The sequence below is a fragment of the Myxocyprinus asiaticus genome, chromosome 12 (genome assembly GCF_019703515.2).
Source record: "Myxocyprinus asiaticus isolate MX2 ecotype Aquarium Trade chromosome 12, UBuf_Myxa_2, whole genome shotgun sequence".
Lineage (NCBI taxonomy): Eukaryota > Metazoa > Chordata > Actinopteri > Cypriniformes > Catostomidae > Myxocyprinus > Myxocyprinus asiaticus.
In genome coordinates, this window is record NC_059355.1 from 32,619,403 (window position 1) to 32,647,232 (window position 27,830).

Here is a 27,830-nt window from a genome sequence, read left to right on the forward strand (position 1 = left end):
TAGTGACTTGTTGCATCTAAATTTTTTAATTGGCTCAATGACAGTTCTATGAATTTAATGTTCTCTATTGCGGCAACAGTCTTTTAACATTGGCTCAATCCGAAAGTATCTGTTGAGCCAATGGAAAACATCTTATTTTGGTCCAGTTACATATTTTGAGTTGAAGTAGCCATATTTTTTTTGGTTCACCTAATCATAAAATTAATAATATTGATATCAAATTGTTTCATTCTCACTGTACCAATGGAAAAAATAAATAAATAAAAAAATGCAATCTATGAAAAACAATATCTCCTTTTAACAAACACTTTATTAACATATCACCTGCATAATAGAATAATGTTTGGGGACAATAATTCACCTTAGATTATAGAAAGAGAAAAAACACTTGAAAGAAAATTTTTTTACAATTATTGCAATTATGTTGTTTACATTCAAGACGGAATATATGAGCAGCTTATGAGAGGTAGGTGCATCAAATTGCTCCATACACTTTAAACATAATATACATTTGAAAACATTGGACAAATACTTGCAGAACTGCTGGCAGCGCATCTTACCAAAGAAATTGCAGCATAATCATGAAACTGAAATAACTGCGACCAAAAAAAAAAAAAAAAAAAGAATACATAGTACATATATTTTAAGTCCTTGTTATCCTCTATCCAAAGAAGATAATGAACGCATTGGTAAAGTCTCAAAAATAGTACTTAACCATCTGTTATTCCCAATGCAACATTGACCGCATTGGAGAATGATCTTGATGTTGATGGAAATGTTGTTGTTCACCACTTCAAGTATTGCCATTTTTGTGCTGCTTGTGTGGTTCTTCCATGCCTCAGTACTCTGTAGAATGCATAAAAATCTGTGTTAATACTGAGTCTACATAATGAATAAAGCCAGAAAAGCCAGTCTTAAGTAACACAGTACACACACACACACACACACACACACACACACTGTAACACTTGGGACATTTGCCCTAACGGCCACTAGAGGTCGCTAGGAGGAATAAGACTTTTAGTTTGAAGTTTTGTTTTGGTTGTGTCTCTGTTCTCTGTGTTCCCGTGATTAATGCCAGCTGTGTCTTGTTACCCTTGTTAAGTGTTGTGTATATAATGCCCTCATGTTACCTTTGTCTTGGTTAGTTCTTTTCCTTCATGGATGTAACTGTTTGTTCTGTGGTCGTGTTTTGAGTTCATTGTTTATTTCTTTGTTTATTTTTATTAAAAAGCCTGCACAGAGATCCTCCTCTCGCCTCGTTCCTGCAGATGTTACAGACACACACGCATGCATGCATGTATGTGTGTGTGTATATATATATATATATATATATATATATAAGTAACGATCCGACCATAGAGCTCATGACTCAGTGTTTTAAACGGTCTCAACGCGGCTCTGATTGACCCACTCCACACGTGCTCCATGTCAAATTTGATCTCAATTTGGTTTGCTTATTTTTTGCAGACTTAACAATATTTAACACAGATGTGGAATGAGACCAAAACCAATGCTTGACAACTCACTGAAACTAAAAATTGCTTCCGATTTACTCAAAAAAGAAGCCTCGATAGTTTAAATTGGACCACAGATGGCGCATCAAATTGAAGAAACTATGACAGAAATGCCTATTGCGGGGTAAATTTGAACATTTGATGAAAACATTTAATCACAGGCTCCTGGCAGAAGACAATGGGATTCATTTAGCGATGAAAATGCTACCATGAAACCATTGAGAGGATGAAATCATCGTAATTATGCAAAATATAATGTCAAATGTATGCACTGGGTGAGTATAAAATGTTTGGAGAGCGAACCACACGAAAATTCAGCAGGCCTACAGATGTTTTTTTTTCAGAGGATTTCTCTGGTCTGCCTAACTTATGTTAAAGGTACAGAATGAGAACTGCAGTTAGATCAAACAAGGTACTCAATACTTAACGCTCATTTTATGAAACTCGGGATGATGTTCTTTCTTTTCTTTTGGGACCGATGTTCGTTTTCGGCCTTCGGCACTGCTCACCCTCTCCACCCAGCACCAGTCTCCACCGACCGCGCCATTTCCAATGTACAAATGTTGTTTTCTCAGGCGCATACGTAGACTTTTTTTAAGCATTCTATGATTTGCTCGGCCAAAATAACATTTTCAGTTCAACTTGACATATTAACTGAACACATTTAAATGTTTACGGTGAATATATATTTATCATTTTAATGGACAATTTTAAGCTGCTATCACCATAATACATATTTCTGTTTTGGGGCAATTATTTGCATGTCTTTTATTGAGCCAACATTTATTTTTCCATTTTTTCCATTTTTTACAGTGAAACTGAACACATTAGTAGCCTAAAATCCTCCTCAAAACTCATGTGTTAAATTATTTACCCCTGGTTGGTAAGACATAGGGTTCAATTTTCATGAGTGCACAAAGCGCAGAGATGCACACTACGACCATATGCAATGTCTTATCCAATTATCTTGAGAGCGCTAATTCAAAGTGCAATTTTCGTGCCTATGCAAAGCGGGCTTGGTTGGGAGTGTTTGCGCAATCTGTGGGTGCATGCGAGCAAACTGTGGGTGTATTGTTTGGTAATGAAGTGGCGCAAAGCACAATTTGCTATTTTCCTGAGAAATAGGTCATAACGCTAAGACCACGTCTCATTTCAGCAAAAAGTTTAAACTCAGTTGCTGCATTTGCAGTTTGGAGTATAAAAATATAGTGGAACATCAAATTAGTTCCCTGACATTCATTGTCATAGCCTTTTAATGAAACAAAAATGTATGAGAATTGTGTTATCTATAGGGCTATCTATATGTTTCTACAATAATGAAAACAATTAATAATACTTCTCTATCATTTAATGGAACCTACATCCAAATTCTGATGAGAATCATATTTTCTATGTGTATAAAAGGAGCATGTCACTGTCATATAAATATGACAGTGACATTGTCATATTTATATGACTGTGGATGTAGTTCATCATGGATGCAGTTAATGCACAAAATAACCTATTAACCTATATCAATAGCCTGTTAACAGTAATAATTTTAGACTAAGTTTTAGACATATTGATATCATACAATAGTAGAATTGACTTAAGTAAAAGTTAAAGTAGTTCATGAGAAAAATACATAAGTAAAAGTAATATTACTTAAGTATTAAAAGTACAGTAAATTGCAACAATTACGGCACAGCTAATTATACCCATGGCAACTTAGTTGAATGCCGGTGCCATGCTGGAGTCTATATTAGGAGGAGTTAACTCAAGAACTGCTGTGACCAATTCAGTCAGCAAGTAAATGTACTACTCATCTGGCACAAAATAGCAAAGTAAGCAATAAGAATTAATGATGCGTTTATAACATGAATGATTGTATTTATAAGATGAGCGCAAATGAATGGCACCACAAAGTTTTAATTATCATTGGGATTTTCTTGGAGCCCCAGAGTTGAGGGTGTGTCAATTAAAAAAATCATGGAAAGAATCAATCAAATATAATACATATTTTACTTGTGGATTTTTACTGTATAGTTTAGATTGTGCATTTTTCTACCATTGATGAAGAATAAAGCTTGCCAGACAATAAGACTTATTTAGCTGGTTTATGAGGTGACAGGCTTGTGCAAAAAAGCAACATTCCCTATCTGTCACTCACTCGACGTTGGTGTCGATGTAGTGACACTAGGGGTCACTCTTGGGAGCCCGAGACACCTCTGGTCTTTGATAAAAGGCCAATGAAAATTGGCGAGTGGTATTTGCATGCCACTCCCCCGAACATACGGGTATAAAAGGAGCTGGTATGCAACCACTCATTCAGATTTTCTCTTCGGAGCCGAACGGTCATGCTCATTGAGCTGAATAGCACTGTTCATTCACCTCTGCTGGATCTGACGGCGCATTTCAGCGGCTTCTCCCTCCTCTGCACTGGTGCACTGCAGAGAACGCCCCTGGGCGCTTCGGCAGAAAAACTAGAGAGTATATTTTCTGAAAGAGCATTTTTCTCCTCTAAAAGAGTATATATTTCTCTAAAAGAGCGCACACACGGAACGTTTTTTTAAAGACGCGTCTTTTTAAAGATGCCTTTCCGTTCGTGTGTTATTCCTGGTTGCGGTCGATTTCTCTCAACTTCGGATGGTCATGATCGCTGTCTTTCGTGTCTGGGCGCGACCCACACGGAGGCAGCGTTTATGAATGGCTCATGTTCTCACTGCGAGAACATGACCATGGCAACGTTGCGGTCGCGGCTTGCTTTTGTAAGAAAGCAAGCCACCCCAGCGGCTCCCCGCCTTGGTCCTCCTACCTACGGGTTTGAGGTCAGCGCGGCTGGCGCTGGGGGCGATTTGGGGACCTCAATGGGATCGCCTCCGCCGGGTATCCCCCGCGGACCTCCCATTCCCCAGCACGCTCGTCTGCCCCAATCGGGCTTCCGGATGAGTTCGCCGGCTCGTCGCACGGCGAGTCTGGCTTCTCGTTCGAGGCCCGCGAAGATGATGAGCTTTCGAGCGCAGCGTCGGAGAGCGGGCTTGTCCAGTCGGACGCAGAAGCCTCAGCTGGGCTTCCCCCTTCGGGGACGGTCGCCCAGTTACAGGCCGACGCCGAAATGACGGACATGCTTTCCCGGGCGGCTGCGAGCGTCGGGCTAGAGTGGAACCCTCCGCTCTCCCCTGAACCCTCGCGGCTTGATGATTGGTTTCTGGGCTCGCGGCGCCGCTCAGACCGGCCGCGCCCCGCTCCAGTGCCATTCTTCCCGGAGGTGCATGAGGAGCTGACGAAGTCGTGGGAGGCACCTTTTACTGCCCGAACCCGACTCCGCAGTTCCCCCGCTCTCACTACCCTCGATGGCGGGGCGGCCAGGGGCTATACGGCGATTCCCCCGGTGGATAAGGCGCTCGCAGTGCACTTATGCCCGCAGAGCGCCGCCACCTGGCGTGGACGCCCTAAGCTCCCCTCCAAGCCCTGTAGGCTCACGTCATCCCTGACGGCCAAGGCCTACAGTGCTGCTGGACAAGCCGCCTCTGCCCTGCACGCCATGGCTCTCCTGCAGGTCCACCAAGCCAAGGCACTGAAAGAACTGCACGAGGGTAGTTCCGCCCCAGATTTGATGCAGGAACTGCGCTCGGCGACCGACCTCGCCCTCCGGGCGACGAAGGTCACAGCGCGGTCTCTTGGGCGGACGATGGCCACACTAGTGGTCCAGGAGCGCCACCTGTGGCTCAACCTGGTCGAGATGGGCGAGGCCGACAAGACACGGTTCATTGCTGCCCCCATTTCCCAGGCGGGCCTATTTGGCGACACCGTTGAGGACTTTGCCCAGCAGTTCTCGACGGTAAAGCAGCAGACGGAGGCAATCCGGCACATCCTGCCCAGGCGCGGCTCAAGACCCCGCACCCCGTCTGCTCGTCGCCAAGGGCGTCCCCCTGCGGTGACTGCACTGGCTCCGCCGCAGCCCGCCCCTCCGGCCCAGCCCCGGCGTGGAGCCCACCGCAGGAAGCCGACGCCACCCGTCTCTCAGCCGGCACCGAAGAACCCACGGAGGTCTTCGAGGCGCCCCTGAGACGGACAACCCAGGGACGAGGGAACCCACTCACCTGGAGCTGGTAGAAAGACCACTCCATCCCCCGGTGGAGGGCCGGGTGGAAAATCTTTTGTTGCCTTTTCGTTTGATTTCGCCGTACGCCCAAGTGGCTGCGGTACCCAACAGTTCAACAAAAGAGCGGCTTCCTTCCTCCCTGGGTCACATACCCGCTGTGTATGGTCGTCACCACGACTACTGTCCACGGGCTTTGTCTTGCAGGATTGGCGCTCCAGCGGTGCCCTTTTCGCCCCTGAGCGCCCAGCTGTGGCACAAATCCACCCCCGATGTGACAGCCTCCACGGGTCGCGAGGACAGGCCTCTTCCTCCCCCGTCCCAGGCTGTTCCGGGGGTGGTCACAAGGAGCCAGGTAAGTGCTTCGATGTCCCTAGACTCAGCACGGCCACGGCGTGCTGTGGCACCTCGCGCTCCGCCCCGCCGCGAGGCCCCACCTGCCGGTACGTCCGACGACGTTGTCCCCTTGGTTCCCCTCGCACGGAATTTGGACGCATGGCTTGCACTTCCCAATCCGTCGCGGTGGTTGATCCGGACCGTCCGACTCGGCTACGCGATTCAGTTCGCCAGGCGCCCGCCCAGGTTCAGCGGTACTCACTTCACCTTCGTCAAGGGCGAAAACGCTGTTACTCTGCGCGCGGAAATCGCTACCCTCCTACGGAAGGGCGCGATAGAACCTGTCCCTCCAGCCGAGGTGAAGAAAGGGTTTTACAGCCCCTACTTCATCGTACCGAAGAAAGGCGGTGGGTTGCGGCCAATCTTGGACCTGCGAGTACTGAACCGGGCTTTACACAGACTCCCGTTTTTAGATGCTGATGCAAAGACTCATTTTGGCGAGCGTCCGGCATCAGGATTGGTTCGCAGCGGTAGACCTGAAGGACGCGTACTTTCACGTCTCGATCCTTCCTCGACACAGACCCTTCCTGCGGTTCGCGTTCGAGGGTTGGGCGTATCAGTACAAAGTCCTCCCTTTCGGCCTGTCCCTGTCTCCTCGCGTCTTTACGAAGATCGCAGAGGCTGCCCTTGCCCCGTTAAGGGAGGTAGGCATTCGCATTCTCAATTATCTCGACGACTGGCTAATCTTAGCTCACTCTCGAGACGTGTTATGCGCATACAGGGACCTGGTGCTCTCGCACCTCAGCCGACTAGGGCTTCGGGTCAACTGGGAAAAGAGCAAGCTCCTCCCGGTTCAGAGCATCTCTTTTCTCGGTTTGGAGTTGGACTCAGTCTCTCTGACGGCGCGCCTTACGAACGAGCGTGCCCAGTCGGTGCTGGCCTGTTTGAAGGCATTCAAACAGAAAACAGCGGTTCCACTGAAACTTTTTCAGAGGCTCCTGGGGCATATGGCATCCTCGGCGGTGGCCACCCCGCTCGGGTTGATGCATATGAGGCCGCTTCAGCACTGGCTCCAGTCTCGAGTCCCGAGATGGGCATGGCGCCACGGGACACACCGCGTGGCCATTACACCGGTCTGTCACCGTCTTTTTAGCCCTTGGACCGACATCTCATTTCTACGAGCAGGTGTTCCTCTAGAACTGGTCTCCAGGTGCATCGTGGTCACGACAGACGCCTCCAAGACGGGCTGGGGCGCTGTTTGCAACGGGCACGCAGCCACCGGCCTCTGGACGGGTCCGCGGCTGCGTTGGCACATCAACTGCCTCGAGTTACTGGCAATTCTGCTCGCCCTGCGGAGGTTCCGGCCGTTGATCCAGGGCAAGCACGTGCTAGTTCGGACAGACAGCACGGCAGCGGTAGCATATGTCAACCGCCAAGGCGGTCTGCGCTCCCGCTGTATGTCACAACTCGCCCGCCGTCTCCTCCTCCGGAGTCAGCAGCACCTCAAGTCGCTGCGAGCCACTCATATCCCGGGCAACCTCAACGTTACGGCGGACGTGCTGTCACGGCAGGTTTCCCGCAGGGGAGAGTGGAGACTCCACCCCCAGGTGGTCCAGCTGATTTGGAGTCGATTCGGTCAGGCTCAGGTGGACCTGTTCGCCTCCCAAGAATCCTCCCACTGCCCGCTCTGGTACGCCCTCACCGAGGCTCCTCTCGGCATAGACGCATTGGCACACAGCTGGCCCCCTGGCATTCGCAAATACGCATTTCCCCCAGTGAGCCTACTTGCACAGACACTGTGCAAAGTCAGGGAGGACGAGGAGCAGGTCATCCTGGTAGCGCCCTACTGGCCCACCCAGACATGGTTCTCGGACCTCACGCTCCTTGCGACAGCTCCCCCCTGGCAAATTCCCCTGAGGAAGGACCTTCTTTCTCAGGGACAGGGCACCCTCTGGCACCCGCGCCCAGACCTCTGGGATCTCCATGTCTGGCCCCTGGACGGGACGCGGAAGACCTAGGTGGCCTACCACCCGCGGTGGTAGACACGATCACTCAGTCTAGGGCCCCCTCTACGAGGCGCCTGTATGCCTTGAAGTGGTCTCTGTTCGCTAAGTGGTGTTCTTCTCGACACGAAGACCCCCAGAGATGCGCAGTCGGATCAGTGCTTTCCTTCCTGCAGGAGAGGTTGGAAGGGAGGCTGTCCCCTTCCACTTTGAAGGTGTACGTTGCTGCCATAGCAGCACACCACGATGCAGTTGATGGTAGGTCCTTAGGGAAGCACGATCTGATCATCAGGTTCCTAAGAGGCGCTAGGAGGCTGAATCCCTCCAGATCGCTCTTCGTTCCCTCATGGGACCTCTCCGTAGTTCTTCAGGGCCTACAGAGAGCCCCCTTTGAGCCTTTGCAGTCAGTCGAGCTGAAGGCACTCTCCCTGAAGACTGCCCTCCTGACTGCGCTCACTTCCATCAAGAGGGTAGGTGACCTGCAAGCGTTCTCTATCAGCGAAACGTGCCTAGAGTTCGGTCTGGGTTATTCTCACGTAATCCTGAGACCCCGACCGGGTTATGTGCCCAAGGTTCCCACCACTCCTTTTAGGGACCAGGTGGTGAACCTGCAAGCGCTGCCCCAGGAGGAGGCAGACCCAGCCCTGGCGTTGCTGTGTCCGGTGCGCGCTTTGCGCATCTATTTGGATCGCACGCAGAGCTTTAGACTCTCTGAGCAGCTCTTTGTCTGCTTCGGTGCACAGCGGAAAGGAAGCGCTGTCTCCAAGCAGAGGATCGCCCACTGGCTCGTTGATGCCATATCTATGGCATATCTCGCCCAAGACATGCCGCCCCCGGTAGGGCTACGGGCCCATTCTACCAGGGGTGTAGCGGCTTCTTGGGCCCTGGCCAGAGGTGCCTCTCTAACAGACATTTGTAGAGCAGCGGGCTGGGCAACACCCAACACTTTTGCAAGGTTCTACAACCTCCGGGTGGAACCGGTTTCGTCCCAGGTAGTGGCACGCAACACAAGCGGATAAGCCCGGGATAGCCGGCCGGGTGTATCGCTTGCACATAGCGCCTCCCACCTCCTTTTGAGCTGAAGACGTGCACTGTTAATTCCCAGTAGTGTTCACAAAAGTTGTTCCCTGGTTGATTTCCTCCGAGCCCTGTGGCAGTCGAGTCTTCGGAGAAACTCACTGCCGGCCCAGTACACGCGCTATCTAAGAGCCCGGTGCTGGGGTAGGTGCTCCGCATGTGGCGGTTCCCTGTAAGGCTAACCCCATGCGATCTATATCTTCCGCTAGCTCGTTTCCCTGCTGGCAAACGGCGTCTTCCTTGGGCAGAGCCCCTCTGCCCCAGTCTCCATGTTGTAGTACCTCCTCCCCCATTGGGCAGGATCTACCTTGAAGGCTCTCCACATGGTTGGAAAGACCATGTGATGTATTCTTCCACTTAAATATCCCCCCCTCTTGGGGCGAGGTGTGGTCTCCGCGGTGTCCTCCCCTTGGGAGGGACACCCCCCGACTAGTGACAGATAGGGAACGTCATGGTTACTGGTGTAACCTCCGTTCCCTGATGGAGGGAACGAGACGTTGGTCCCTCCTGCCACAACGCTGAACTACCCGCTGAAATGGCCGGACCTTATATCGGCTCCTCAGCGTAAAACCTGAATGAGTGGTTGCATACCAGCTCCTTTTATACCCGTATGTTCGGGGGAGTGGCATGCAAATACCACTCGCCAATTTTCATTGGCCTTTTATCAAAGACCAGAGGTGTCTCGGGCTCCCAAGAGTGACCCCTAGTGTCACTACATCGACACCAACGTCTCGTTCCCTCCATCAGGGAACGGAGGTTACACCAGTAACCATGACGTTTACCATCAGTATATGTGGCCACACAACAATGATAAAATGAGATATATAAAGCATAAATTAAGAGTATTAAACTACATGAATACTCGTTATCTTGTTGCATTGGTGCTAAAAAAGTGAAAAAGACAAATTTAGGAAATTTCAAAATGAGCCTATTCTTTTTTTTTTTTTTTACTAAAATCACTTTGAACACAAATTATATTGCAATTCTAACCACGTTAGTATGAATTTCCCGGGGTGGCTTGAACGCAGAATAACCCACAATATAACTGAAACAATCTTTATACTTGTTGTGTTTAACATACAGTTGAAGCCAGAAGTTTACATACACCTTAGCCAAATACATTTAAACTCAGTTATTCATAATTCCTGACATTTAATCGTAGATAACATTCCCTGTCTTAGGTCAGTTAGGATCACTACTTTATTTTAAGAATGTGACATGTCAGAATGATTGTGGAGAGAATTATTTATTTCAGCTTTTATATCTTTCATCACATTCCCAGTGGGTCAGAAGTTTACATTCACTTTGTTAGTATTTGGTAGCATTGCCTTTGAATTGTTTAACTTGGGTCAAAGATTTTAGGTAGCCTTCCACAAGCTTCTCACAACAAGTTGCTGGAATTTTGGCCCATTCCTCCAGACAGAACTGGTGTAACTGAGTCACGTTTGTAGGCCTCCTTGCTCGCACACACTTTTTCAGTTCTGCCCAGAAATCGGATTGAGGTCAGGGCTTTGTGATGGCCACTCCAATACCTTGACTTTGTTGTCCATAAGCCATTTTGCCACAACTTTGGAGGTATGCTTGGGGTCATTGTCCATTTGGAAGACCCATTTGCGACCGAGCTTTAACTTCCTGGCTGATGTCTTGAGATGTTGCTTCAATATATCCACAGAATTTTCCTTCCTCATAATGCCATCTATTTTGTGAAGTGTACCAGTCCCTCCTGCAGCAAAGCACCCCCACAACATGATGCTGCCACCCCCATGCTTCACGGTTGGGATGGTATTCTTCGGCTTGCAAGCTTCACCATTTTTCCTCCAAGCATAACGATGGTCATTATGGCCAAACAGTTCAATTTTTGTTTCATCAGACCAGAGGACATTTCTCCAAAAAGTATGATCTTTGTCCCCATGTGTACTTGCAAACTGCAGTCTTGCTATGGAAGTTATGGAGCAGTGGCTTCTTCCTTGCTGTGCAGCCTTTCAGGTTATATCGACATAGGACTCGTTTTACTGTGGATATAGGTACTTGTCTACCTGTTTCCTCCGGCATCTTCACAAGGTCCTTTTGCTGTTGTTCTGGGATTGATTTGCACTTTTCGCACCAAACTACGTTCATCTCTAGGAGAAAGAATGCGTCTCCTTCCTGAGCGGTATGATGGCTGCGTGTTCCCATGGTGTTTATAGTCACGTACTATTGTTTGTACAGATGAACGTGGTACCTTCAGGTGTTTGGAAATTGCTTCCAAGAATGAACCAGACTTGTGGGGGTCTTGGCTGATTTCTTTTGATTTTCCCATGATGTCAAGCAAAGAGGCACTGAGTTTGAAGGTAGGCCTTAAAATACATCCACAGGTACACCTCCAGTTGACTTCAATTAGCCTATCAGAAGCTAACTGCCTAAAGGCATGCCATCATTTTCTGGAATTTTCCAAGCTGCTTAAAGGCACAGTTAGTGTATTTAAACCTCTGACAAACTGGAATTGTGAAATAATCAATTAAAAGTGAAACAATCTGTCTGTAAACAATTGTTGGAAAAAGTACAGGTGTCATGCACAAAGTAGATGTCCTAAACGACTTGCCAAAACTATAGTTTGCTAATATGAAATCTGTGGAGTGGTTAAAAAATGAGTTTTAATGACTTCAACCTAAGTGTATGTAAACTTCTGACTTCAACAGTATGTGAATTTGACATATGATTGATATGAAAAAAAATAAATAAAAACGGTCCATAACATTGAAACTTTGGAACATTGAAGGAGGAACCTGAGCTATATAAGGAACCAGAATAGAGACTTGTGGGTGGGCTCTTTTCATTTGGGCCAGTAAGCAACCACCTGGTAACCAGCCACCCTAGCAACTGCATAGCAGTGTTCTAAAAACACAGAGAACAACTTAGCAACAGCATAGCAACAACTTGGCAACCTTCCAGAACACACTAGCAAACACATATATTGTAGGAATGCGCTAAAGCGCAGATCACCTTGGCAACTGCGTAGCATACACCAGCAACCACCCAGAACACCCTAGTAACCATGCAATAGCAAAAAGCACTGAGAGCACCTTAGCAACCACCCAGAAACATCCTTGTTTTGCTTAGGAAAGCACCATTCACATCTTCTTGAGAAAATTATTCTCCTGTTACTATCTGTTTCAGGTAAAACGAGTTTCTTAAATGTTATTGTTAAACAATTTCATGAGCACATATGATCATTATATAATACACATCATACCTTGGTTAAATATAAAAGGTAACCGCATTGGTGGGAAATGGCCAAGAAAGGCGGAAGACTAATCACATAATTTCATTATGTAACAACGTTCGTAATGTTTAAGCCAAAATGCATCAAATTAATTCAAAATCAAAACACAGAGTAAAACTTATGTGAGCGTTTTCTCCTCTCCTGTGAAGACGTTGCAACAAGCGTTCCTTGTGATTTTGATTCAGATTCATGATTCATAAAATGAATCATTCAGATCACTTTTTGAATCTTTTTGACCTATTCAAAGGAATCCAATGAAAAAGATTAGACTCAAATGATTTTTTTCACAAATCAGACAGCACTATTGCGGATCCACATGCAATTTACACGTACAGCTGTATTATTATTATTATTTTTTTTTTTGCTGTGTTCAGTCGTAAAAGTAATGAAAGGCTCAGGAGGAATTTATTATTATAGTAAAATTATTAGTTTTCTCTTTAAAACAAAAAGTACAGTAACAAAGTACATGTACTTCATTACTATACACCTCTGATCCAGATATGCCTGTGGTTATATTGGAGGAGGAATGGGCAGGAGGCAAATATGGTTAAGCCAGACAGGATGTTAGATGCTGCTCTTTGTTTGCAGAGTAAAGTGAGTAACAAAAGAAAAACACTTATTTTTAGATATCTCAACAAAGCAAAAATGGCAATTATGCACTGGTGGCGTGCTCGCGGTGGATTTCTCAGCCTTTCTCAGCCTTTTTTTCAGAAAACAATGACTGACTCTCTTCGCATGTGCAGAAATTTTGTTCGGAATACATGTAATGCACATGTAAACCAATATTTATATCTGTTGGCAAAGTTTAGGCTAAATATAAACAGTACATTTGGAATCTGCAGTTTTTTGCTTTTCAAATTATTTCTTAAATGGCCTTGCGGGCCATTATAATGGTATTGCGGGCCTTATACGGCCCTGAGGTGTGATGTTCCCCACCCCTGATTTAGATAAATACACATTTTTAGATAGATAAATAATAAAAGTCATCCTTTATTATTTAGATAAATAATGATTTGTAGTTAATACACACATTTACATTCTGAACCAGATAGATAGATTACAGTATACAGTTACAATGTCGGATTCAGTTCATATTTTGAACTGTGTAACATTGAATCAGATTAAGAATCAAAATGAGCTTTATTGCCAAGTGTTCTCACGTACACAAGGAATTTTTTTTGGTGATAGGAGAAACAAGTTCACACAGAACATTACAGTGAGACACAGAATATAAAACAAAGTAAGAGTATAAATAGACATACAAATAATAGGACATTTAGCAGAATGGCGTATGTACATGTGCAAGTGGTAATGTATGTGCCAAGGTAGGGATATGTATAGTTATTGAATTAAATATGTGAATTTACATATGTACATGAGATATTATTTACATTATTGCACTATGGGGGAGTCCTGAGGCAGTTTAATTGTTCATGAGGAAAATGGCCTGAGGGTAAAAACTTGTTGTGCCAGGATGTCCTGACACTCAGTGCTCTGTAGTGCTGACCATAGGGCAACAGTTCTAAGAGGGATTGGGTAGGGTGTGTGGGGTCCAGAGTGATTATACCTGCACGTTTCCTCACTCTGGAGATGTACAGGTATTGGAGGGTGGGCAGGGGGGCACCAATAATCCACTCAGCAGTCCTGACTGTTCATTGTAGTTTCCTTCTGTCTGATTTGGTGGCTGAACCAAACCAGACAGTTATTGATGTACACAGGACAGACTCAATGATGGCCGAGTACAACTGTCAGCAGCTCCTGTGCCAGGTTGAACTTCCTCAGCTGGCAAAGGAAGTACAACCTCTGCTGAGCCTTCTTCACAATGGAGTCTATATGGGTGTCCCACTTCAGGTCCTGAGAGATGGGGGGGGGGATTTCTTCTGAAGTCCACTATCATCTCCACTGTTTTGAGTGTGTTCAGCTCAAGGTTGTTGTTACTGCACCAGACAACCAGCTGATCAACCTGCCGTATGTATGCAGACTCGTCACCCGTCGCGGATGAGGCCGATGATCGTGGTGTCATCTGCAAACTTCAGGAGCTTGACATTGGGGTCTTTTGCAGTGCAGTCATTCATGTACAGGGAGAAGAGCAGTGGAGATAGAACACATCCCTGAGGAGCACCAGTGCTAATAGTGAGGGTCCCGGATGTAAGTTTCCCCAGTCTCACTAGCTGCTGCCTATCTGTCATAAAGCTGGTGATCCATCGACAGATTGGGGTGGGCACAGAGAGCTGGGTCAGTTTGTTGAGAGATCAGGCATGATGGTATTGAAGGCTGAACTGAAGTCCACAAATAGGATCCTTGCATAAGTCCCAGGTCTGTCGAGGTGTTGCAGGATATAATGCAGTCTCATATTGACAGCATCATCCACTGACCTGTTTGCTTGGTAAGCAAACTGAAGGGGGTCCAGCAGGGGTCCAGTGATGTCCTTCAGATAGGCCAAAACCAGTCTCTCAAACAACTTCATGACCACAGACGTGAGAGTGACAGGTCTGTAGTCATTAAGTCCTGTGATTTTATGTTTTTTGGGGACCGGAATGATGGTGGAGCATTTGAAGCAGCAGGGAACTTCACACTGCTCCAGTGATCTATTGAAGATCTGTGCCTACTTTCAGACAGGCAGGTGGAACACCGTCTGGGCCTGAAGCTTTCCTAGTCTTTTGTTTCCCAGATCATAAGTGCAGATTGAGTAGCAGGAGGGTGGTTCCAGGAGGTGTTAGTGTGTGTGAGAAGTGAAGATCAGAGCGGGGGAGGGGTGTGAGACTGGGCTTTTCAAACCTGCAGTAAAACACATTCAGTTCATTAGCCATTAGTTGACTCTCTGTGAGGTGTCTTGTACTTGGTGATGCTTTTTAGGCCTTTCCACACAGATGCAGGATCGTTGGCTGGATTTTTTTTTGTTTTTTTGGCTTTTCAGAGTAGCTTCTTTTAGCCACTCTGATTTCCTTAGTAAGTGTGTTCCTGGCCTGGTTGTACAATATTTTATCCCCACTTCTGTAAGCATCCTCTTTGGTATGATGAAGCTGTCAACCATGGTTTATCATAATTTAAAAAAAAAAATTCCTAGTAGGGATGCACATATCCTCACAGAAACTGATATATGATGTCACAGTATCTGTGAGCTCGTTTAGCTCTGTGTCTGCAGCCTCAAAAACACTCCAATCAGTGCAGTCAAAGCAGGCTTGTAGTTCCAGCTCTGCTTCATTGGTCCATGTCTTAATCCTTAAAACAGGCTTAGCTGATTTTAGTTTCTGCTTGTAGATTGGGAGGAGATGAACCAGACACTGATTAGTGAGTCCTAAAGCTGCACATGGGTAGAGTGATAAGCATCCTTTACAGTGGTGTAGCAGTGGTCCAATATATTTATTTCTCTGGTGGGGTATGTGATTTGTTGTTTGTATTTTAGCAATTCACGGGTGAGGTTAGCTTTATTAAAATCTCCCAGAATAATAATAAGTGAGTCGGGGTGTTGTTGCTCCATGTCTGTGATCTGATCAGCCAGCTGTTGCAGTGCTGCATTCATGCACGTTTGTGGCGGGATGTACACACTCACCAGAATAAATGAAGAAAACATCTGTGGTGAGTAGAAATGCTTACAGTTGATGAAGAGCGCCTCTATATTAGCACAGCACATCTTCTTCAACGCTGTTACATCTGTACACCAACATTCGTTGATGTAAAGGCATGTTCCACTGCCTCTCATTTTCCCTGATAACTCCACGATGCGATCCGCTCTGTACAGCTGAAAACCTGGCAGATGTAACGTGCTGTCTGGTATGACTTCATTCAGCCAGGTTTCTGTTAAACACAGAGCAGCAGAGTTAGAAAAGTCCTTATTTGTTTGAGTGAGCAGAAGCAGTTCATCTGTTTTGTTGGCGAGGGAGCGGACATTCGCCAGATGAATACTCGGCAGTGAAGTCCTAAAGCCGCACTGACGAAGCTTCACAAGTGCGCCGGTGCACTACCCTCGCTTGCTTCTCTTGGAGCACTTGTAGAGCACCGCTGTGCCTCCAAATAAGATGTCTAATAAAACGTCTGAATTATCAAACACCGGAAAAAAATTATCAGGTATGCTCTGCCGAATATTCAGCAGTTCATCCCTGGTGAAACTGATCGGGAAAGAGTGACAAAAAATATGACAAACAAACAAAAGTAACAAAAATGCTAGAGAGCTCCACACCGAAGCAACCACCTGCAGCACCATCTTGCTTTCCATTGTAACATAAATGTAATGTTTTTAATGTAATTAATGGCGTGTTAACTTTGGAAGCCCTAATATACTTACATGTTATACACACTGGTGAATGTGACAATCCATCATTTAGAACTTTTATTACTTTATCAAGTTCAGTTCAGAATGTTAAAGGTTAAATAAGGAACATGTCATTGTATTGTGCTGAGCAGCTGTTACTGTAAATGGAAGACAGAAAAGAGATACTGGCAGCTTGATTTTCTCAAACAAAATTACAGCTGTTCTCATGTAACAGACGCCTCTTTCCTTTTGTCCATGAAAGTAGCATGCCATTGCCCCTTATTACTCCCAGTCAACCGTTTTTCAATGCAAAATTCACTCAAAATAACCTCAGATTTCACCATTATGCACAGGACAAGAGCTTTGACAGCAGGCCAGATAAATTCATAAAGCTAAAGTTGAAAATGTGTGAAAAAAAAAAAAAGGGATGCAAAACATTATTTGAATTGAAGACACAGGGGTCATGCAGTCATCGCATTTTATCCTCAGCAGGTCTTAACTGAATATGCGCCTTCACGCACTCAAGCTGCATGAAGGTTTCACAGACCTCTCTTTAAACTGAGGTTTTTTTGTTTTGTTTGGGGAATACAGAACACCAATTTCAGAGGCTCTAAATTTACAGCATCTAGCACTGGACCAGACTTTGATACAAACTCTCCCAGCAGTTCAGGATTCACCCTCCTGTGCCCATTGTGGCTGAGATAAAGGACATTTCCAAATAGAGTGTATGTGTGTGTTTTTGTTGTGACCTTGCAGAGAGTTTGGGCGCTGGAAAGTGAACAGCTTGGCTCTGGAGAGAGAGGACAATGGCGTGGTTCTACCGCTCGATCCAGAGTTCATGCAGGCCATTAGACATCTGGGCCACCGACCCACCCTCAGTGCCATTACCGAGAACATCATCAGAAAATATGGCACACACTTTCTGCTTACAGCTACACTTGGAGGTACTTGAGTAGAACTGCTTGTTTATTTCTAAGAATATAATTTACATAGTAGAGTTTTGATTATTTAGGATGAACTTCCAGTTTAAATTGTATAATTGGTGTACAAACTATGAAATTTTTATTTATACATACACATATACTGTGTGTATATATACTGTATATATTAGGCATGTAATATCTAAATGTCTATTAATATATATATATATATATATATATATATATAGTATATTTATAGTACATAAATGCCAATGCAGAGCTCTAAGTAACTTAAACAACAGCACTACATTTATTTTGTTTGATTGTTGAGAAAAAATAGTATGAACTCACAATTTTATGTTTTTTTGAGAAAATAAGTTTGTCTACACTCGTCATTTATATTTGTATAGCACTTTCACAATACACATATTTTTAAAGCAGCTTTATAGAAAATCATGTCTTGTCTGAAAGCCCACTGTGAACAAGCTGAAGTGACTATAACAAGGAAAAAATTCCTTTCAATGTTATTAGTGGTAAAAAAAAAAATAAAAATAAAAAAAAAAAAACTGGAGAGGACCCTGACCTCTGGTTTTACGATGTATGCACATAATCCAATATTATTTTGCAGCTAAAGCAAAAACCGATCGGCACACGTAATTTGTTTTGCCCTCTTCCCCGTGTCACTTTGCATGCAAACTTTACCAGCATTATTACCGGCTTATAACATGTGCGCAAGTGTGGTTTTTAAAGCTGTTTACATTTCTAAGTCATAACCAGATAATTATAAGTCTTATGTAATCATGGGTTTCTTACATTGTCGGTTTTTTGATAAGCTTTTTTTTTTTATAGTCATGACTCATAACTTATGAGCGTCTTGCTGTGCATGTCACGCTCAAGTGTCGGCTGGGAGAGGCGGCTGTTAAACTCACTGCTGCTGTTTCTGCTTCACAAATCCACAGATTTGTGCTGTGTTGTCGGTGTAAATAAAATGACATGTTTGATGTTCTGTAGCACTGACACTGTTGTTTGGCAAATTCGACAAGCTGTACTGCTAAAGTACAATCTACTTGCCGTTTGTCTTCGATCTGCTCGATCAGCGCCACCCCTCTGGGGAGGAGACTGTTCTGCAGCTCTCAATACTGCACTGCTTAGTTTTAGTTAAACAAACACATAATAGTGTGTGTATCATACGATACATATATTATTGTATAGTGAGCGTCGTATCGAACGATACAATACGATACAATATATTTTTTACACCCCTAATATATATACACTGATCAGCCACAACATTAAAACCACCTGCCTAATATTGTGTAGGTCCCACTCATGCCACCAAAACAGCGCCAACCAGCATCTCAGAATAGCATTCTGAGATTATATTCTTCTCACCACAATTGTGCAGAACGGTTATCTGAGTTACCACAGACTTTGTCAGTTCAAACCAGTCTGGCCATTTTCTTTTGATCTCTCTCATCAACTAGGCATTTCCATCTACAGAACTGCCGCTCACTGGATGTTTTTTGGTTTTGGCACCATCCTGAGTGAACTCTAGAGCAGGGGTCGGCAACTTGTTTGACATGGAGTGCCATTTTTTGTTTTCCTGGTAAATGGAATCTTAAATATTTCTTATATTATGTCTTTGTAATCATGTAATCACTACTACGCAAGCAACAGCGAGAGAGGAGCAGGCTATTTTATTTATATGATGTTTTTTGCACCTGCATTCCAATCTACATCTTGATGTAATCCTTCCTCATGATCACGCAGCATTTTCATCAGCTGAATGGGAGTGTGACGAGATTCGTGCTGTGCGTGCAAGCCATTCGCTCATCACAAGCCGATCAACTATTTTAGCCCTTTTCAGTGAATTGCACCTGCAAAACGTGTGACATTAGATTTCCAACCCCTGTTCTAGAGACTGTTGTGCATGAAAATCACAGGAGATCAGCAGTTACAAAAATACTCAAACCAGCCTGTCTGGCACCAACAATCATCCATGCGATTATCTAATCAGCCAATAGTGTGGCAGCAGTGCAGTGCATAAAATCATGCAGATATGGGTCAGGAGCTTCAGTTAATGTTCACATCAACCATCTCAATGGGGAAAAAATGTGATCTTAGTGATTTGGACCGTGGCAAGATAGTCGGTGCCAGATATGCTGGTTTGAGTATTTCTGTAACTGCTGATCTCCTGGGATTTTTATGCACAACAGTCTCTAGAACAGTCTTTATAATTTACAGCAATTCTATGGATGGAAATGCCTTGTTGATGAGAAAGGTCAGCAGAGAATGGCCAGACTGGTTCGAACTGACAAAGTCTACAGTAACTCAGATAACAGCTATGTACTTCTGTGGTGAGAAGAATGCTATTCTGAGATGCGGGTTGGCGCTGTTTTGGTGGCACGAGGGGGACCTACACAATATTATGCAGGTGGTTTTAATGTTGTGGCTGATATATATATTAGTTTTCATGCACCATTGCTGTTTTAGAAATATCTGCAGTCAGCCATGATTACTTTACTTTGTATTACTTTGAGTCTTTTTATGAGTGTGTGTGATATTAACTTATTTTTCAAAAGTACTATTCATTTTTCAATGTGTAAAATGTTTTTAATATGGGAAAAACAAATTCTGAGTGCACCTTTAATTGGGCAATTAACTCTAATGCATATTCATAGTTAGAAACATAATGAAAATATCCACATTGCATAAATGTTCATGAATGTACATGTATTACTGATCTGTTAAGCATTAAATGTAAAGTTTGTTAATGAACTATTAATGGCAATTTTTTTCATAATATATTTCACTATAAGTGTTAATGATTAATTTATAGAATATGAAAAAAAAATATTCTTTGCTTTATTAATTTTCCCTCTTTTATTCACACCATCTATCCTGTATTCCAGAATTCTACTAAATATATAAACCCCTTGCTTTGCTCGTCTTATCATAATCACAAAGAGCACTGTTTTTTTCCCGAGCATTCCTTCCCCTCACCCTGTTATGTTGCATTGGCCTGGTTACAGGTGAAGAAGCTTTGACTATATTTGTGGACAAGAGGAGGCTAAGCCGGACGGCAGACCTGACTAACTCAAATGGTACGGCTGTGACTCTGGAGGCCCTCCACCAGCTGGCTGCCTCCTACTTCATAGACAGAGAGAGCACTCTGCGAAAACTGCACCACCTCCAGATCGCTTCCACTGCCATCAAGGTAACCCTGTGGCCTAGATGCGCACAGACCTGGGGACCTGACCCCGCATTTGAGTGCTTATTTATGGAAAGGAGCTTGAGTGGAACTTGGCTGTTTCTATTGTTTTGCAGCTGCATCATTTGGAGATATAGAGAAGCTGGGTTAAATGTATAGTATGAGAGTCACAGCAGTATTTTTCCCTTCACATTTGTTCATGTACGTTTTGGTAGTGTGATGATGAGGTATTAATGATGAATAACAGGTTTGAATAGTGTGTATGTGCATGGAGAAACATACAGTATATCATATACTGTGGGGAGCAAAATCTGAGACCATTGTTTTCTAGAATTTAACACCAGCCCCCTACATAGCGATTAAATCACTTGGATAGGCGACCAAATTTCACGCTATGCGAATAAAATATGTATTTTATTAGCCACTGGTGAGTAAGTATTCAGATTATACTAGCCAGAGCTTGAGTTGTGTAGCGATGAAGAAGAACGTGAGTGCCGCAATTCTTTTACTGAATAAGAAGCCGGTGATTAGGTAATTGTATGCAATAAAAAATCTATGAAATTCTAAACAGTGACAACAGCCTGTTAGGGGTTCAAGCCCGAAGGGCTGAAACCCTATTGTATTTGTCAGGATTTTTATTGTTATTAGGGGTCCAAGCACCGCTGGAACCCTAGTGTAATTGTACTGATTTTCTTCTTCTTCTTCTTCTTCTTTTTCTTCTTTTTTTTCTGCCATAAATGTGTCTGGGCGTCAGAGATCGTAAGTCGTGGAGACACTAAACTTGGCAGGATGATCCCAAATCACCCCCCCCCCCCCCCCCCCACACACACTACTCAGGTGCACAAACACACACCCATCTACACACGACCCTAGGCGTCGCTATAATAAACATTTTTAAGTTTTGACTCATATCTCTGCTACCCTAAGGGTTAGAATCAAAATTATTTTTCCTCTGACTCCTTGAGTCAGAACAGGGTCAGAACAAAACCTATATTTGGGCCTATTTGTCTCTTGGTCAAAGAGGTCTGTGAAAAAAAAAACAAACAAAAAAAACAGCCACCGGGTGACGCTATCGCGTTTTACATGAATGTAAATTGTTGAGTATTGTGCGGTTTGTCCCAAAGACAAACATTGTTCATATTATATGATACATCTCTTTCTGAACAACTTTGCCTCAAGAACCATTGTTGTAAATGAAATAATTCATAAAATATTTGAGTTTATTTGAAAAAACTATTTTTGCGAACTGTTCCTAGGTTTTTCAGCCGACAGCAACAAAACCTGTACAGGAAGACTCTTTGCACAGCCAAGATCAATCATTATAAAACATTTTTGAACTGTTTGTTTGTCATGGCTATGACAAGGTAATTAAAAAACGAAAACTTATAAACGAGAAACACGATTATCATCAAGCTTTGTACACATATACAACATGTTATTCTTTAGATGTGTGCAAAACTTGGTTGGACAGTAGGTGGCGCTATAACAGTTATGAATGTTATAAAGCCCATATATTTATGGTTCCGTACCTGATGGTTATGAACATAATGACATTTTATCACTGTTTTTGGTGATATCTGACAATAGGCACATATGTAATTGATTTATTCATTAATTATTAATCTGCTTCAGTGGCTTGAACCCTGAGAATTGCTGCTTGCAGCTATATTTATCATTATTATTATTATTATTATTATTATTATTGTGCCTTAAAAGTGTCAGTAAGTCATAACTACTCATGCACTCACACACACATCCGCCAAACACTGGGTGACGCTAAAATAAGCACAGCATTTGTGTTCATATCTCTGCAACCGTAAGGACTAGAATCTAAATTCCTTTTATTCCTTGAGTCAAGCCCTAAAAAACATATATCCAATTTAATTTCCGTCTACAATTTTTTTTCCGGCAATTTGAATTTTTTGAAAAACATACTTTTTTGAACTCCTCCTAGACCATTAGTCCGATTGACACGAAATTTGGTATACATCATCTGAAGACCCCCCCTGACAAAAAGTTATCAAAAGAATCTTGATACCTGAAATCGTGTAAAAGATATTAACGATACAATTCCTTCAGTTTAACGCGATTTGAGTAACGTGACGTAAACGAAAGTGGCTGCCAACAGCCAATCAAATTTCAGCACTTTATAACTTGTATTGAGAATGGCCGAGGATTATGGAAATTACTATACACAAGCAAGGTGTCAACTTGAAGCAGTATATCAAATGGTGGTGCTATAATTAGCTAATTCGCGTTTTTGCTCATAACTCTGTAACCATATAGGCTACAATACAATTTGTAGCTTCTCTGAATCCACCAGTGCCCCCTAAAGATATGGTCACATTGATTTCCATTCCCGCAAGAAAATGTATTTATAAAAAATATTTTTTTGAAAAACCTACTTTTTCGAACTCGCTGTAGGCCATTTGTCTGATTTGCACAAAACTTGGTATAAAAAATCTACAGAACCTCCAGCCAAAAAATTATAAAAGGAATTTTGATTTGTCAGATCATTCTGAAGATATAATCGAATACATTTTGGGCTGTGGCCCATAATAACTAATTGGCCTGCATCTAATTTTCAAACTTAGCAAAACTTAAAAACATGGAAAAAGGAACATTCTGAGGTCAACTGCAAAACTTCATCAATTTGGCAGTGCTATAACAGAAGAAATAGCTATTTTTGCAACTACATTTTTAATCAATTAAAAATATGGAGAAAGACTGTTTTACTGTTTGTCCACCAGAGGGAGCCACAGGACAAAAAATGTCTTTAAAGAATACTTACAGTTATATTGTGCCATTCAGCCACTCCTTGTAAATCAGATAAATAAATTATTAAATTAACAGCTTTTTTCTTAATTTCCTCTTTGGAAGATTAGCTTCTGTTGTTCTTATTTGTCAGTCGCTTTGGATAAAAGCATCTGCTTAATGAAGATAGAAAGGTAATAAGCATACATAAGGCTATAGATATTCTTGAAAACAAAGGCTGAGGGATAGATTTAAACCCTATTCGGACAGGATTTGTTTTATATGTGGATATGGGGGAATTTAATAATTACCAGAGCTTCAATAATTTAAATTTCTTGTCATGTCACCAATTTTATTTAGACTTATTACAGTGTGCGCGTTCACGCGCAAAAATACAACATGTTTTTTCTACTATAAAACGGCCTGTAATTATAAGCCTTGGTGATATTAATAGCCTGTGAATTGACACGTTGGTAAAAAGTCTGTAAATCAGCACTTTTCAGGTATGTTGGTTAACATACAGAAAAAGACACCAGAAAATGAAAGATGCTGCTGAGTTCACTCCACAGACATACGTAAGATTCCGAGTTGGGCTTTCTGTGTCATTATTCAAAACTGTTTGCATGCATATGACCAAAGTAAGTTCATAGTTGTTGCTTCTACCCCGAATACAATTTAAAGGAGTAGTTCACCCAAAAATGAAAAATTTTGGCCATCCAAGATGTATCTGAGTTTCTTTCTTCATCAAACAGAATTTAGGATTTTTAGGATTTCATTTCAGGCCTCCTCCTTTAAACAATGCAAGTGAATGTACTCCATTTTTTGTCAGTCCAAAATGCATATTTAGGGTGCATCAAAATAATCCACACGACTCCAGCTGACAAATAATATTCTTCTGAACTCAAACAATTGATTATTTTTAGAAACAAAACAATACTTATATACTTTTTAACTACAAATGTTCGCTTCCGTACATATCTGTGATGCGCGCTCATGAGAGGGATGACGTAAGCTCGTTGGTAAAGTCACGCATCACGTGGAGGAGGAGGCAGGAAGCGTGTCATTGTTTACAAGAGGAGCGCTGTACAAAAGTTTAATTGTCTTTGCTGTAGATTTGTATTTTTATAAGTGTATTGTTCAAAATGGTCATTGTATCCTGGATGCTTCAACCTTCAGAAACCCCAAAGAAAATGCACAGTGGGAAAAATATAAACTTTTCATCGATTGCTTATATGATCTTGAGCGTTTGAAGCTCTGGCTTATCACGCTGAACCTGGATATCAGTACACCCCTACATTCTCTCAAATATTGGAGGGTGTGCAGTGAACATTTTACCCCTGAGGATTTCAGACCATCGAAAGAAACAAAGGGTCGATATCTGAATTCATTGGCTGTGCCCGTACAGTTTTTCCAGCGAACTCGGGTATGTGTGAAAACGTTGTCATTGTCACGCCTCCCTCGGGCTCTGCACCTCCCTCAGCGCTCCGCTTCTCATCACCCGATTTCTAATTCACCACACCTGCACTCAATTCACTCGCTCATCACTGCCTGCATAGATACTGTAACTCACCTTCACGCCACTTCACTGTTTCACTGTGTAAACCCTGTAAATCTCAGTAAACGCTCTTGCACTTGGTATCACTAACTACAACTTATGTGGCTTGAATTCCTGACAGTCATATAGCCTATATATTTCTGCTAAAGAAAAAGCACAAGTAGATAACGCAACGGCATTGCTCCAAATTAAAGGATGGTTATTTACTGCAGTAATGTTTTTTTTTTATTTATTATTATTTGGAAATTATTATTATTTTTATTTTTTATTTTATATTGTTTTGAAATTGTTTTGGACTGTTTTGGTTTGTAAACGGTGCTTGGTCTGTGCAAGTTTCTCTTGTAAACAATGATGCGCTTCCTGCCATCTCCTCCACGTAATGCGTGACTTACCAACAAGCTTACGTCATCCCTCTCATGAGCGCGCGTCACAGAGATGTACGGAAGTGAACATTTGTAGTTAAAAAGTATATAAGTATTGTTTTGTTTCTAAACATAATCAGTCGTTTGGGTTCAGAAGAAATGTATTTGTTGACTGGAGTTGTGTGGATTATTTTGATGCACCCTAAATATGCATTTTGGAGTACATTCACTTGCATTGTTTAAAGGAGGAGGCCTGAAATGAAATCCTAAAAATGTTTAATTCTGTTTTGATGAAGAAAGAAACTCAGGGGCCTGGGTAGCTCAGTGGTAAAGATGCTGGCTTCCACCCCTGGAGTTCACTAGTTTGCTTGTTTGAATCCCAGGGTGTGCTGAGTGACTCCAGCCAGGTCTCCTAAGCAATCAAATTGGCCCGGTTGCTAGGGAGGGTAGAGTCACATGGGGTAACCTCCTCGTGGTCGCTATAATGTGGTTCGTTCTCAGTGGGGCGCATGGTGAGTTGAGGCATGAAGCCTCCACATGCGCTATGTCTCCGTGGCAACACGCTCAACAAACCATGTGATAAGATGTGCATGTTGACGGTCTCAGATGCGGAGGCAGCTGGGATTTGTCCTCCACCACCCGGATTAAGGTGAATCACTACGCGACCACAAGGACTTAAAAAGCACATTGGGAATTGGGCATTCCAAATTGGGAGAAAAAAAAAAAAAGAAAGAAACTCAGATACATCTTGGATGGCCTGAGGGTGAGTAAATTACCAGCAAATTTTTATTTTTGGGTGAACTATTCCTTTAATATTTTAATATTGCGATTGTAGACTGTGTGTATCAACCACATGCCATTCGGCTTCTAATGAAACTAATTCGTTCACAAACTCACGCATTTAGGCATAGTAACGGGAGAGTTTATTCGTAATATGTCAACAAACGGCATGAAAGATTGCACTGATTTACACAACAGGGAAAAACAGCTGAAAATACAATGAGACAGTGGTTCGGGAGACGTGGGTGATGTTTTTATTTTCTAATAAGTTTTTGTCTGCTTCTTCCCAATGTCTTTCAGTCCTCTTTCACTCTCTGTTTCATTGGCTGTTGTTTGTTGCAGATCTCTCGCTTGTCGGCATGAGTGCGCACATCTGACGTCTCGTCAGACAAATTTCAAGTAGCGCCCGGCCGATTTATCGGTCGGCCGGTATTAGCCTTTTACAGATATATTGGTATCGGCGTACATGTTTACCGATATGCACAGATATGAAAACATTTTTTCAGAACATATAATGCAGAAAACACTGCTTTAGAATTGGTGTCATAATGTAGTTTGTCCAGCAGAGTGCGCTCCGACTCCACTGTTTACAGAGCTGAGCTGACGGTGGTTCTGGTGACGGTGGTTCTGCAGACAGTTCGGAGTTAAGCAGTGCGGTTTTAAGCGGTGTGGAGTTAAGTGGTGTCTTCATGATAAGTTGCTAACTAGTTTGTGAAATACATACTAGAAAGTTAATAAACAATGACCCCATCATTTTCCCTTTTCATTATAACTAATATAACATTAACCCTGTCCCTGACAACCATGTCACTCATGTTTATCACATCTGTTTGTTATGTTAGCCAGCTATAGTTTGTCAGAGCATCTTTTTGCAGCTCAGCAGACAATGGTTTGGTGGTGGATTGAGTCTGCTGAGTGTTGATTTCAGGCTACTTTGGTGAGACACAATGCTGGAAAGTAAATAAAGTCCATCTTTTGCTCTCCGTGACAACGAGCTTACAGCTAACTAGCTAACCACGTAGCTACTTTCATTGCTTGTCAGCTGAGTGGAAGCTAATGTGTAAACATGTATTCACCAAACTGTTTTGTTCAGGATTCGCAGTTTGGTACCCCCTTCAACCGAACAATTCCAGTCGTTGCATTTACAAAATGTAATATTTAAAAGTCTGGTTTTCCACCGTTGAAAGTTTCCCCTGAACATGTATAGCAGAATATGGTGTAACACCACTGCTGCTGTTTATCTGTTGACACGGCAGGTGTAAATGCTTCTTGTTTTACAGCCTGCCCCTAATTGACTGGCAGTATTAAAATAGTCAGCATTTGACTGATACTAAACAGTACTACTGATGTTTCTTTAGCTATTTATTTTATTTTTATTTATTCTTTATTTAAATGGTCAGCAACTGACTGATACTGAACATACAGTACTGATGTTTATTTAGCTATTTATTTTATTTAAATTTATTCTTTATTTAAATGGTCAGCAACTGAATAATACTAAACAGTACTGATGTTTATTTAGCTATAATTTTAATTGATTCTTTATTTAAATGGTCAGCCATTGACTGATACTAAAAATACAGTACTGATTTTTATTTAGCTATTTGTTGTATTTTAATTGATTATTTAAATGATCAGCAACTGACTGATGCTGAACATACAGTACTGATGTTTATTTAGCTATTTATAGTATTTTTATTTATTCTTTATTTAAATGGTC

General features: G+C 42.9%; 1 protein-coding gene across 1 annotated transcript in view; it reads left to right on the top strand.

Moving 5' to 3' along the window:
• LOC127449623 (BMP/retinoic acid-inducible neural-specific protein 3-like) overlaps positions 1–27,830 on the top strand; it is an 83,764-nt gene that overhangs the window by 16,767 nt on the left and 39,167 nt on the right. Inside the window, exons 3-4 of the mRNA XM_051713145.1 lie at positions 17,285–17,472; positions 20,481–20,665. Of these exons, the coding sequence (XP_051569105.1) occupies positions 17,285–17,472; positions 20,481–20,665 (373 nt within the window). The remainder of the gene's footprint in view (positions 1–17,284; positions 17,473–20,480; positions 20,666–27,830) is intronic.